This window comes from Schistocerca americana, chromosome X (assembly GCF_021461395.2).
Source record: "Schistocerca americana isolate TAMUIC-IGC-003095 chromosome X, iqSchAmer2.1, whole genome shotgun sequence".
In the NCBI taxonomy this organism is placed as follows: domain Eukaryota; kingdom Metazoa; phylum Arthropoda; class Insecta; order Orthoptera; family Acrididae; genus Schistocerca; species Schistocerca americana.
The window spans coordinates 552,558,202-552,572,964 of NC_060130.1; the positions used below are offsets into that span (position 1 = coordinate 552,558,202).

General features: G+C 41.4%; 1 protein-coding gene across 1 annotated transcript in view; it reads left to right on the plus strand.

The window, feature by feature from the left end:
- The first annotated feature begins 517 nt into the window (after window positions 1-517).
- The window catches only part of LOC124556150, a 368,876-nt gene continuing 354,630 nt past the window's right edge, over window positions 518-14,763 (plus strand). The window contains exon 1 of the mRNA XM_047130163.1: window positions 518-613. Coding sequence (XP_046986119.1) covers window positions 518-613 — 96 coding nt within the window. The remainder of the gene's footprint in view (window positions 614-14,763) is intronic.

The window sequence follows — 14,763 nt, forward strand, 5'->3', positions numbered from 1 at the left end:
ACAGCTAAACTCTTAGACTGCTGTATTTGGCACATTCGCGGTTACGCTGGCAGGTGGTGACAAAAATTCTGCGAAGGTGGTACCTGTAAATTAAGCAGAGAACTAGCCATATGACTTCGCACATAATGAACACTCAGCTGCACAATGTACAATGACATTGTAAGTACACACGTAGGTGAGGGTACAAATAGAATACCATGCGCATACATATTCGTTATTAACAAGCAATTTTTTTCAAACATTTTATTCATGCAGTTTATGTTAACTGAGAAGTTACTGTTTCGCAGCACCACAGTGCGTTCATAAGCATAATACAGGTGGACACATATCCCGCTGTAAGATGTGGTCTACTCCATTTCGCTAATGATGTTATGTACTATGACTAATGGTGAACCAGAATTTGTATGGCGTCAGCTTTGCCACCTTCTCCACTCGAAGGCAGCGAGGAGGGGCTTACAAACGTAAAAGGGCGGAGCAAGAACTCTCTCCGACCGTGAGGTGAAAGGGGGTCAGCGAGATGGCAGCCTCCTCAGCAGTTGTCGTGGTTCCGCGACCGCAGAAGGACGCCTCAGCTGTAGCTCTCTCCGCCATGCGAATTCCCGCCCTGCTGCTGGTAAGTTTGCTACAGCGACTTCTTCTATCTCTCAGTCCAAGATATCTTTTAAAAACTCGTTTTTCAATGTGTCCAGTCGGTTGTGTTTAGTTACTGTCATATAAAAGGCCATTCACCCGACCTTAGTGTTCCTATAGTAACTTAAGTCGATAAAAGAAGTAAGTTTCAAGGCGCATTAAAGATATTAACGTCTTTATAATTATTTCATGCTTATCGTATATGTTAAAGTTCTGTCAGCAGAGGCCAGTCCATTTCATTTTCACTAAACGGAACAAGTGACAAATACGGAAATGTGTGTCGTATGATTGTGAGGAACAGAGTAAATAATATTTAAGAATGGCGTTTGAGGTCTCAGGTATTTTTCACGGAATCAAACTATACCATAGCTTAGTGTGTAATAGAGAAAACTGCGAACTAGAATTTTTCACCCCTTTCTCTCGGAGACTTGTACAGAAGACCACCCCAATGACAATAACACTAATAGCGAGGTCTTCCAAACATAATCTAAAAGACTTTTACTTGTTGCTGTGAAAAAGAATATTATTTTTTGATTATTTTAAAACTAATGTCCGTTGAGGTACTGTATCGACTCCCATGATGTACAATGACGATCTAAACTGTTTCAATATCCATATTGTAGGCACAGTTATTAAAACAGCGTGAAATTATTACTGAAATATCAAAGAATATTTAATCGGAGCGTTCTTCATAATGTGATAATATGTTTCTGTACCCTAGTGAACTATCGCACTGTGGAAAATTTGTGACACGTAGATACTGTAAGCCGTTCTAAGCTCCTTTTTGCCTCCCTCCCTCTGACGGACAGTGCACTAAACTCCATCACATTTTGTACCTGGTACGGTAGTCAAGTAGCGGCAGTGCCTCTATGGAGTTTGGCAAGTACGGCGTGGAACTAGAACTAGTTGCAGCTTTCATTTGGTCCGTGGGACGTCCCTGGAAAGCGCAAAATGCAGTGCACTGTTCAAGAAAGGCACGGATCAGGGGAGAATCGAAAACGTTTTCTGTGCATAACACACCCACAGTGTACGTATCATACAATGTCTTGGATGAAGATCTGGACCGATGTCATCCTTGATATGTGCCGGATATAGCACACGCTCCGATCAGATAAACAGTATAGGATTTGTTTATGAAACTGACAGTGATGAAGTCTATTTTGGCCACTGTTGATATAAATTCCTACATTGTTCGTGAACTTCACAGACTACTCGGATGATCAGGAATTCAAAACCGAATAATTCACAACTCGGACTTTTCTGCTTTGTAGAGCTTGATGCACTCTTTAGGCTTGTGTTAAACGCTTGCACCCCGATGTTAATCTAGGTCAGGCGCATGTTATCGATGGAGAGACACATCCAGATTTGAAGTTGTCCGCAAATTGATCGTTTCCGTGTAGTTTTTGTTAGGAGTTCCTATATGTTCAGCATATTCTGTGGAAAATATCTGAAACTAAAATTTATGAACATCGTGGAATTAGCATTAATGTAAAATTTTCATATCAATTGGAACGATTTATTTTCCCTTTCATCTTCTTAGTAATTAAAATTGGAACCTGTTTCAAAGAAGGAAGATTATTTCAAAAATTCAACTAGATTATTATGAGAGTGTATGCTTTCCCGGCGTATACAGCTGGCGAAGAGTTCTCGGGCTTCCAGCCGGGTGGCGGTGTCTTCAAACAGCGACGTTTCGACGAGTGACATACTCATCATCTTCTGGCACTTCGCCAGAAGATGATGAGTATGTCACTCGTCGAAACGTCGCTGTTTGAAGACACCGCCACCCGGCTGGAAGCCCGAGAACTCTTCGCCAGCTAGAATATTATGAGTACTAATTCAGATCTGTGTGATAGTTAACATGCTAGTGGTAGCTATTTTAATTCCGCTTTGTAACAGGAAACTGAAATTCACGGCTGGTTTAGTAAATAATTACACACAGATGTGATCTACCGAAATAAATGCTCTGGTATCTTTGACTCCGGTTGTTGGAGAACCTACTCTTGTAGATTAACATCTATGCAGAAAGCTTAAAACAAACAGAGGTAAGTCATACCCGCGTATGTTACGTTTGCTGAATCGACACCCAGTAGTGTAACACGCCAGCAATTTCATACGCAGTTTTAGACGGTTTGTACTCTTTCGTGGACACACTGAGCTAGTTCCCTATTTATGACTTACAAATATACTGCTGACGGGTTTAAAATACGTATCCACATACACTGAAGGTAACACAATTAACAGAAAAATGAACAAATGACATATTCCCTTAAGATACTAACGATAGTGACGACAACAAAAGCTTGAGGACGGAGATTTAAAATGATGTAACAGCCAAATCTTGGTTAGAAAATCCCGATGCAGGATAAACATTATACAAAATGTGGAAAAACTTGGAGTTACCTTTAGAAACATTTCGGTATTATCTCGAAACTGAAATGTACTTAATACTTTAATGTATGCTGAAACGTACAAACTCGTCATCGTCAACAATTTCCTCTTACGGGCCCACTACTTAAACTGATTACACACTGATGTGCAAAATCTAAAGACGAAAGCAACTTTCGTATGACGTGTCATTGCTCGATGAAACGTACACCGTGCGTCGAAAGAAGTGCTACAGTATACTACAGTATAGTATAGTATAGTATAGAAGGGAACTGAAAGAATTACGGACAGAGACAAACAAAAATGACACTTGCATTCTAAGACAGTAACAACACCAAAACCAACACAAGATTTGACAGTGAATGGACATTACAAAAGACGGTACATTGTCCTTAATAGGTTGTGTGATCAACACGGACGGCAATTGGTACTCTGCAAAAAATGGTTCAAATGGCTTTGAGCACTATGGGACCTAACATCTGACGCCATCAGTCCTCTAGAACGTAGAACTAATTAAACCTAACTAACCTAAGGACATCACACACATCCATGCCCGAGGCACGATTCGAACCAGCGACCGTAGCAGTCGCACAGTCCCGGACTGAAGCGCCTAGAACCACTCGGCCACCGCGGCCGGTGGTGCTCTGCAACGTGCTCCTTTGCTAGCCAAAAGGTTGGTAGTGAATACGTGTGGTAGGGCGTTCGTCTCCTCCATCACTGCAGTTGGAAACTTCTGGACAGTCGTTGACGCATGCGGGCGCTGCATTTAGTCTCCTCAACGCATTTCAGACATACTGGATAGGATTCAAGTCGGGTGGGGGAGCGAACAGGATAGCCCGTTCGCAAGATATCCTTTCGTTCCAAGAACTCTTCCACCTGCGCTGATCGATGCGGTCAGACGTAGTCATCCATAAAAATGAAGTCATGGTCGAATGTACCCCTGAAAAGATGCACCTGAGAAAGGAGTATGGTACCATATTAACGTTGACCTGTGAGTGCACTATGTTAAAAGATTTGGATGTCAGTACCCCAAAACAACATCATGCTTCCCCATACCATAACATCTGGAACACCAAAACTACCATGTCAGAGAATGCTGGACGTACTCTCTTATGGAGAGAGGTGAGAACCCGTAATGCACACAGGAACTATCTCGATCATGATCGTTTTATGGTGCAGCTGTGGAGAGGCCTAATATTGCATAGGTGTGCTGAACTCCAAATCTTTGAACAAGGTACATTCACCGGTCAGTGTTGTTGTGACACTGTACTGCTATCCATGTGTGTATTGTAGGGGACTTTACACTGAATTTATTTTTGGAGGTGACAATGCACGACCAGATCAAACAGTGTAGCCGGCCGAAGTGGCCTAGCGGCTCTAGGCGCTTCAGTGTGGAACCACGAGACCACTACGGTTGCAGGTTCGAATCCTGCCTCGGGCATGGATGTGTGCGATGTCCTTAGGTTAGTTAGGTTTAAGTAGTTCAAAGTTCTAGGGGACTGATGACCACAGAAGTTAAGTCCCATAGTGCTCAGAGCCATTTGAACCAAACAGTGTAGGTAGAAGAGCTCTTGGAACATGAGGGTATTCTGTGAATGAACTGCCTGTCAGTTGCCACGACTTTAATCCCATTGAGCAAGTGTGGGATGCGTTGGGGAGACGTATTGCAGCACGTCCGCACACCAGCGACCATCCACCAGTTGTTAGCTGCGCTTTTGGGGGAAGTGAACATCCTGCCACTAGAACTCTTTACAAGCCGTGTAGCCAGTGTGGGAGCGCCTGGCAGCGCATGCCTTTTCTCTGAGTAGAAGTGTCTTTTGTGGTCGTCTTGTGTATTTCTTTCAGTTACATTATGTATCATACTGTAGAAATTTTTTTTTTGTAGGGGTCAAGTTTCGTCGAACTGTGTGTCTAAGCAGTAACACTTCATAAGAGTGTTGCTGATCTCTTAAGTTTTGCATATCAGTGTATTTTACTAGGTACAATTAATATTCTTCTCGTTTCACTTATTGACGTTCAGTTGTTGATAACTTCCATTTTCTTCCCACACGTATTCTTATGTCGGGAATATGTCGATATGTTTCCCAGTGTGCGTCAAATACAGGGGAATTCTCCTCTCACTTCAAGGTTAAGTGCCTTGTTTGTAGGTAGAAAATTGACAACCTGGGGAATAGTGTTATGCAGTGTGCTAGAAAAACACAGATGAACTTGCTAGAATATTGTAATCAGAGGGCAGTCAAGGCGGATGTTAAGTATATATTGGGTACATTACGAAGCGGGGTGAGGAAAGCACGTAGGCTTGTGGGAAGGTAGGTGAGAATTTTAATGGAGCGAGACAGTGACCTACATCGACTTAGATCCGCGAATGTGTGGCGCAGATTGCTTCAGGCTTTTTCTTCCGGTCACTCAGAGAGAAAGTGTTTCCGTAAAAGATTCTTTGTTCAGTCACCGTAGTCGAGGGCAACCCGAATGCGTCACCGTTTGACGTAGCCTGCCTGCCGAAGACGCTAACCGGAGAAAGCCTTCGCCCCTTTCTAGTTTCCACACGCACAATGCTGACATTGGCACCGTAATGTACTTAACATTAGCGTGTTTCGTTGGAATGTACATTACAATATAGGACCTTGGCTTTATTGTTCGCAATCGGTGGCTGACAGAAAATACTTAGGACGCTCCTCTCCCTGTGTTGTGCTTCTTCCCTTCCGATCCCTAAATACCTGTAATAATGTTTAACATAAAGAACAAGAAATGTAGATGATTTCAGTTTCGTGTACTCTCTAGGAGCAAACCTGAGGCAACTTAAGATAACAGACTGAAGAATGCCTGGAAACTACTCGGTCTAAAAGGCTTAATCTGTGTTTTTTATACAATTTTTAACGATTAATGGTGATTGAACGTCGCGGAGAGAAAACAGAGGTAAAAGGGTTTCTAAACCGTCGAAGCAGAATTTCGACAAGGTGCGTAAATTCCAACTGAACATTATTAGCTTAAATTGAACTAATAGGAACTTAATCTCTGATACTGAACGTCGTACTGAAAAGTCTCCGTCACAGAAGGAATATTACGTGTAAGCAGCAAACGTACCATGTATATAATGAATTTGCACTTTATAATGAGCTCTATATTTAACCCTACCGAGGCCAAGTTCAAGTTGACAGAGATATGTCAAAAGATACTGTGACTGTTTTGGGTTCCAGTTTCTTCAACAAAGTCTGTTGCTGATGGAGAGGTAAATACATGCATGAAGTCCAACAAATGTGGCACGACAAATTATAAAATAACAAACTGATACTAGAATTTTTTCCAAGTTTATTTTAAATACAAACACGGATAAATCGTAAATCTGACTTTAAAACCTGGCAAAGGTGTGCTACCATACTACCAGTAACTATAAAAGTGAATGTAAAATTGCTGTTAAGTCGCATAACTAACAGAGATCCACATGGCACTGAATCCTTTATTGTGCTCATGTTGCGTTTCGGGCATAGCCAATCATCAGATGACCTGCTGACAAACAATAAAGACTAGTGCAATGATATCACACAATATAGCGTAATCAGTGACATGAGATTATAGAAATCAGAAATAAAATTTATTCTATATATATTTTTGAAGAACGTACGTACATACCATTTAAGATCATTACAAGTACTGACAAGGACGCTGAATAATGTCCGTTCATGTGAGAAATATTAAATCGAGCAAGCTGGAAGAGAGTTTCAAATTAGATTGCGTGAACATGGATACGCAAGTAGTGGAAATGCGTCGACATTTCACTGAAGGGAGAAACAATATCAGCTTAAAATCACCGACGATGACATATTCACCTTTGTATTTTGGCAATAAAGGTATTGGATATTTTAGAAGAAACTGAAATATATGTGAGTAATCAGGTAGACCATAACATATAATAAATCAGCAGATATGAAGCTGTCGTAGGTGGTTCTTAAATTTTTTTGTATGATTTACTTGTGGATGCGAAAAAGGATGTGTCCTCATCGGACGTCTTTCGTTTAACTTTCAATATATATTAGGGAATTTTTAATGAGTACGTGAAATTTTATTAGCGAATTGTCTTTCTTGAGTTTTACTGAAAACGTAAAGATGGCATGTATGATTACAATTCGTTGTTCAATGAATTCTGTAATACTGTATTGTATTTTACAGTTGACTTTCTTGTACAACTGTTGGCGAAATATGAAATCATTCTAATTAACTTTGCCTTAGTTAATACACTTACTTTAATTAACTTTCTATCGTATGTCATGCCTTCTAATGATATTATGAATCAATTACTTATGTGGTTCTGTATGAATTTGTTGTAAATGGAATGTCTTGTACTCTTATACTGTATTTTACAACTGACCTCTGTGCACATTACTGCTGAATAAACTTTGGTTATTTTATATTAATATCTATATTTTCCACGTCATCAGAAGCTCTGCTCTCTAGCGACAACAGCTTATGTTACGTTAGTGGTTGTCGGTGTTAAGACACTGTAATTCGAATCAGGCACTGGTTACGTCCATTCTTTGTACACGAGAACACATGTTTTGCTTGACCTTCGTGCGGACATTCAACGCCCTTGTCAATGCTTGTAATTATCTGAAATGGTATCTACTTACGCTGTTCAAAAATGTATACAATCAAGTTTATTTCAGGTTTATATAATCTCATTTTTTTGATTACGCTATATTGTATGATATCATTATTTTTGCACCTGTCTTCATTACCATTTGTCAGCAGTCATCTGATGATGGGCTACGCCCGAAACGCGTCATGAGAACAACAAAGGATTCAGTACCATCTAGATCTGTACTACACACATCAAAAAATGTTTATTACCACCTCGGTTCCTTAGAGTTCCGGAACCTGCACAGAAAATTGGAATAGAGATCAACATTAACATCATTTGAGCCCTTTTTATTGCTCATAAAAACCACACTTTGCATGTTGTACCACCATATTGTTAGACCTTCAGAGGTTCTGGTCCAGACTGCTGTACACACCGGTACCTCTAATACCCAGTAGCATGTCCTCTTGTACTGATGCATGTCTGTATGCACTGTTGGTCCAGATTGTCCCTCTGCTCGACGGCGATTCGGCGTAGATCCCTCAGAATGGTTGGTGGGTCACGCCGTCCATAAACAGCCATTTTCAATCCATCCCAGGCATGTTCGATAGGGTTCATGTCTGGAGAACATGGTGGCCACTCTAATCAAGTGATGTCGTTATCCTGAAGGAAGGCATTCACAACATGTGTACTAAGGGGGCACTAATCGGCGCCCATGAAGACGAATGCGTGGCCAATATGCTGCCGATATGGTTGCACTATCGGTCGGAGGATTGCATTCACGCATTGAACAGCTGTTACGGTGCCTTCCATGACCACCAGCGGCGTACGTTGGCCGCACAAAATGCCACCCCAAAACATCAGGGAACCTCCACCTTGCTGCACTCGCTGGACAATGTGTCTAAGGCGTTCAGCCTCACCGGGTTGCCTCCAAACACGTCTCCGACGATTGTCTGGTTGAAGGCATATGCGATACTCATCGGTGAAGAGAACGTGATGCGAATCCTAAGCGGTCCATTTGGCATGTTGTTCGGCCCATCTGTACCGCGCTGCATGGTGTGGTGGTTGCAAAGATGGATCTCACAGTGGACGCCGGGAGCGATGTTGCGCATAATGGAGCCTATTGCGCACAGTTAGAGTCGTAACACGACGTCCTGTGGCTGCACGAAGAGCATTATTCAACATGGTGGCGTTGCTGTCAGGGTTCCTTCGAGCCATAATCCGTAGGTAGCGATCATCCACTCTAGTAGTATCCCTTTGGTGGCCTTAGCGAGGCATGTCATCGGCGGTTCCTGTCTCTCTGTATGCTCCATGTCCGAACAACACCGCTTTGGTTCACTCCGAGACGCCTGTACGCTTCTCTTGTTAAGAGCCCTTCCTGGGACAAAGTAACAATGCGGACGCGATGGAACAGCGGTACTGGCCGTCTAGGCGTGGTTGAACTACAGTCTACACGAGCCGTGTTCCTCCTTCCTGGTGGAATGACTGGAACTGATCGGCGGTCGGACCTCCTCCGTCTTATAGGTGCTGCTCATGCATGGTTGTTTACATCTTTGGGCGGGTTTAGTGACATCCCTGAACAGTCAAAGAGCCTGCGTCTGTGATGCAGTAACCATAGTGAACGTCTATCTTCAGGAGTTCTGTTAACTGGGGTGATGAAAAACTTTTTATGATGTTTGCACGTAAGCGGCTGACCAGCAGTTGTTAATTCATTTTAGTGCTCAATAAATCAGCCTGTTATGGTGGTGATATGCTTTCATTTCACTTCATATATCAAATTTAGTCAGAAACTTCGGAGTACATCCATTGCGAACAACAGTAGCACATTGCTCTATGTATTTAGCTATCCATTGTTCTCTGTCATATTGGTTGTAGTCTTCAATCTCAATGACAGACGGCGTTAAACTTCCTGGAGATAACATTAGCAGCGATTTGTACTGTGTGAAACTCCAATTTCCGTACCGCAATGGCTACTAGAAAGACATCTTGACATACTGAGAATGCGCCACATTCGGATAAATCTTGTGAAATTACGTCATTAACAATTCGTTGGCCTCTACTGACGCCACTTCGTCTACATAGACGCGTCACAGACGTCACGGTATCTCAGATTTCTCACAATTTGTAGCCTGCAGTAGACAAAAATTAAGATTTGAAGCAACAAGAACATATTTGCCCTTAATATTTTCTTAGATTATCTATTTCGGTCAAATTCTGACCATTCTGGGTTCATAAACTCTGTTCAACTGTGTTCTACACGATTGCAAGGACTAATCTTTCTGAACTTTTCTATTTAAGTAGAGCTCGTACTATTACAAAGATGTCCTCTGTCTTTAAATGTAAACATTAATAGCGCGATAACGTACAAACATGTTGTCTGTGGTATAAATAAGAGTTTGCATATCTTTTAACATGCTCTTAACATGACCGAAATTTACTTAATGTCTTTGAAAGAATCCGTCAACCTACGTACCGAGCAAGATGACTTTAATAAATATGGTTTTTATTCCATATTTATCAATCTACTATTAAACTGCCGTTCTTACGTTACATGGACTATGAACCATTATTTATTTTACACGCATCGTTAACCTGTCATTATATTCCTTTAGTTACGTAGTTCTGCATTATTATTATTATTATTGTTATTATTACATCTTGTGTATTACGGCGTTATTATTTATTACTTTCATGGTATCATCAATATGTAACATTGTGTTGTCGCACAGCAGCACAATGCAGCCGAATAGGCGCAGGCGTATTATTTGTTCTCTTTATTAAGAGTTACAGAGCAGTGAATGACTGGAGCAGCTTTTTCAATAGAATGTGTTTGACTGTGGACTTAAATTCGCTTGTTTCATGGCGCTACCAACTTCAACTGTTAATGATGTGTGCGAGGAGAATCATTGTTAACCACATCAAGAAATTTAAACAATTTTAACTAGTGTTGAAACTAGGTTTCGCTACTGAACTTTTTACGTGAACATTTGAATGTAACAAACCTTACGTACTTGCTAATCCCGACTGCCAGTAACATAGCACAAATGAAAAATCTTTGCAAAAACGTTGATACAGCTGTGAGATTACAGAAGTAGATTTTAAAGTTTAACGTAAATAATATAACTGACTGTGTGATACACTTATTTATCGCATCAGTCGCATTAGTCTTTTGCTAATATAAGACGTTTCAGCAGACTGGTTTCCTAACGCATTCAGGTAACTTAACGAGTTCTCCATCTTTTATTTCATACACAAATCTGTGTAATATATAATTTAGTTCATAAAACTACATGAAGTCTACGACAATGCGGTATGTCAGTGAACAGTCAATAATGTTTCCGGACGCATGTTGCATAATTTTGTGTGCTGTTCAGATTACCTGGCAAAGTGAAGTAACGAAAATTACATAAGAAACTTCACTCCATCCCATCTACTTTCTTCTACGTGTCAAACGTTATCTTTCCATTAGTGATTCTATCAAAGAGAAATGAAATAGGGGTCATGATGGCATTCGGGATTGGCTCCTTTGTCCGTGCACTCGTTGGATTTTACTACCACTCGCTGCCGCTGCTGATAGCATTCCAAGCGAAAGCGGCCTTCTCTGTTCAAAATAAAAGGATTTACTCAGATTACGGAATGAGATGCTAAATCGCCCGGACTGGCTTCAGTGTATAGAGCATGTTTTCACAGTTCCGAAAAGGATTCTGGAATGGTAAAACGATGATTCAAATATATTATTAGGATCAAACAGCTTTATAGGTGAATGGAAAAAGATGTGACTGTCACTCTAAATTAAAATGGAATTCTAGACGATATTAATATTTATCTGTAACTAAATTACTGAAGTGATTACAATGGATGTCGGCGTGATGTAGCTCTGAAGATATCCAGCTCCATATTAAAAGTGTAATTTTTAGATACGCGGGTGCCTAGTACGTGCCGTTGTTAGTATTTTAACATTAACTATAATACGAGTATACACGAAAATATAAACAGCACTACATACGTGCTTCGTTTATAATTACGGCACTTCGTAATTAGAATGAGTACGAACGTTATTCTGTTGCGAGGATGATGGAATTCTCTTCTGAAAGTAGAGGGTTCAAACAGAGACCACAATGTCAAATGTGATTGACGTTTCTTCGCGAAAACAAAGTACAATCCCTTCGAAAAATCCAGATTTACATTTCCTGTTATCATTACTGACGTGATCTGGAGTAAGCTAACAAAGAAAGAGCAGGTTTCCTGGTAGACAATTAAGAATAAATTTTTCATTGTCAGTAACATACACAGACACATTTTTTATTAACTAGAACGGTTGCAGTTATATCTGTCACAGCAAAACACGACAAAATTTCTGGATGTATCAGGAACTCGTGGGTTGATAATCATTGTCTAGTGTCAATCGTGGTTTATCATTAAAGACGTGACAGTCAAGTGTGCAGAGCGTTGCTCGTGGAGAACTACAGGCACTTCCTAGAGGACTCCGAAGGTACTTGCAACCAGGAGCAGCGTCGGCTACAACTGATTCCTGGATGAGCACCTGAGCTGCTGGCTGTATGGGCACTATGATGAGATGTTCCTTGGTCATACCAGTGAACTGAACTGCCCTTGAAGTGCCCAGGAGACGCCCGTAATACCTGCCACGAATATCCACACGTCATTCGGTGGGCACGTGACTCACGGAAAAAAGAAAGTGTCCACAACTGCAGCACTATGGACGAAGATGCTCGCGCCTCTCCCGTCGGATTCAGCGTCTCACGTTTGCATGATAGCTGCGAGAGGTTCCTTTGAAAAAAAATTGGTATGCTGATGTCTCTGTCCAAAATGTGGCCATACACTGTTGTGCATGCAAGCCAGTATCTGCACTGGCTCCGGAGGAAGATGCTTGTGGTACTGGAGTATGCCGGGTAGCTGTAGAGGTAGGCAAGTAGCTGAGATATAGCAGTTATACAGGATGAGGCACCTAAGACAGACCACCTGAAATACTCAGCCACTCTTAGTGAAAGACGCAAATCTTTCAAACAAAAGCTGCGTAACTTGAAGGAGGAAATATTGTGACTTTCAGCAGTTTTTCATAGGTGGAAGGGTAGAGGACATATGGTAACGAACTTCGTTATTTTAAATGGATTGTTCTGTTACATTATTCACATTTTAATGAAACATTTGAAGATGCATACATACATTACATGGTACAGTATTTTTTTACATCACATCGTGCTGCTGACCTTTTATGAATGAATCTGCAAACACATACAGTGAGACTTGGATGACATGTACAGTTGCACAATCCCCTCTTTGTGGTTTTACCTTCCCTACCAGAAAGATAACTGAGAGGAGGGCACTTCTTTAAGATCTACAAGCACGCCTATTTAGGCGGAGAACGCGATTTTGAAGGCCTAGGCGTATATCATGAAGTGGAGTAGATGCATAATAAATTGTGTGATAGAACAATTTCCAACACAAACGATCTTTCGTTAAAATACACAAGTTTATTAAAAAAAACAGTGATTATGATTCTTACTGCAAGGCACAGAGAAACTCTGAATAACGCTATCTGCGTGAAACTAATGATTACTATTTAGCCGGCCGAGGTGGCCGAGCGGTTCTGGGAGCTACAGTCTGGAACCTCGCGACCGCTACGGTGGCAGGTTCGAATCCTGCCTCAGCCATGGATGTGTGTGATGTCCTTAGGTTAGTTAGGTTTAAGTAGTTCTAAGTTCCAGGGGACTGATGATCTCACAAGTTAAGTCTCATAGTGCTCAGAGCCATTTTAGCCATTACTGTTTATTTTGGATAACTCTCTTATTTCCCATACAGGTCTAGTGAACTCAGACGTTCACCCCAAAAATTGCTGACAGAAGAAGTGAGTGGAAGCTTGGTGACTTCTAACGAAAATCATGCACGAAACACATGTACTCTCATTCTGAACCTGGAAATCGTAAAGAATCCCCCAAGTGCGTGACAAATTGACCAGTACTGTAATGCTCACCGTGAATTCCATTTACGCCGTGATGAACGGCGCTGACGTGGATGTGGCTCCACAGAGAAGATGAGGCCGCGTCGCGATCTGCAACTGTGATCCCTGCTGGTCTGTTTAGTTGCATTGCTCTCGACCTCAACTGAAATCCGGAGTCGAATCACCAGCTCCTCTCCCACGTGGCCCGAGACAGAACGTCTAACCCCTCTCGCTCACGGTTGGCGACAGAATCTCCCCAAAATAGTTTCTCTTTCTCCTTTAGCCTGCACTCTGTTTCCAGCAAAGCACTATCTTTTGCCAATAGAGAAATTGCAAGACATTGTGGAACGATAGCGAGATTTCTTTCCAGAACAGAGTATCGCCAAACACTGCTGGTGTCTTCAGACAAGAAACAAGTCACACAGCGCTCCCTACTAATAAAAATCGTGCGCTGTCACTCTCTGCCTGTGACGTCACATGCAGATACTAGAGTATTAATAACGTATTCATAGCAATCCCTGTGGTCTTCCTTATCTAAGTTATGGAGTCGATGACAGAATAAAAATGGGACAGCCATGTAAATCTGCCTACTGCGTTCCATAGTAGGGGAGAGAAAGTTAAAGTGGCCAGGTTGGGAAAAGTGGCGCCCCCTATTTGATGTTTTCAACAGTGCTGCTTACGAGAAGTGGCCAAGCTAGCTGTAATCGACACTATTGGTGTTGTCAGTGACATTGACAAAGGCGGCTTTCTCCGTTATTTTTTGTGAATCAATTAGGTTTTTCAGTCGTTTGATGTAACGTGATAAACTCATATTACTATAGATGCTTCACTTTTATCTGGAGCAATAGGTTTTTGCGATATCACGGTTCACGCAATGCCTTTTGATTTACAAGTATTAATCACCGTCGTTTCCTTCGGTTGTATTGTTTCGCGTGAGTCACTGATACAAGCATGGCTTTGGATCGGGAAAACTGGCCATGCTACACATGCCAATGTGGCCACTTTTCCCGACAGATGACCCTATTCCCGACAGTTCATTTTCAATATGTCCCAGTGAGAATTAGCTACTTCCATATTTTATGCATAGTATAATTATTGAAATTAAAACATTAGAAATCGTTTTAAACACAAAACCAATATTCATTACGCTGCTCTTCTGCAAGGGTTGCAAGATATTCAAGATGCAAAGAAAATACGTCCAGAAAACAGAGCAACA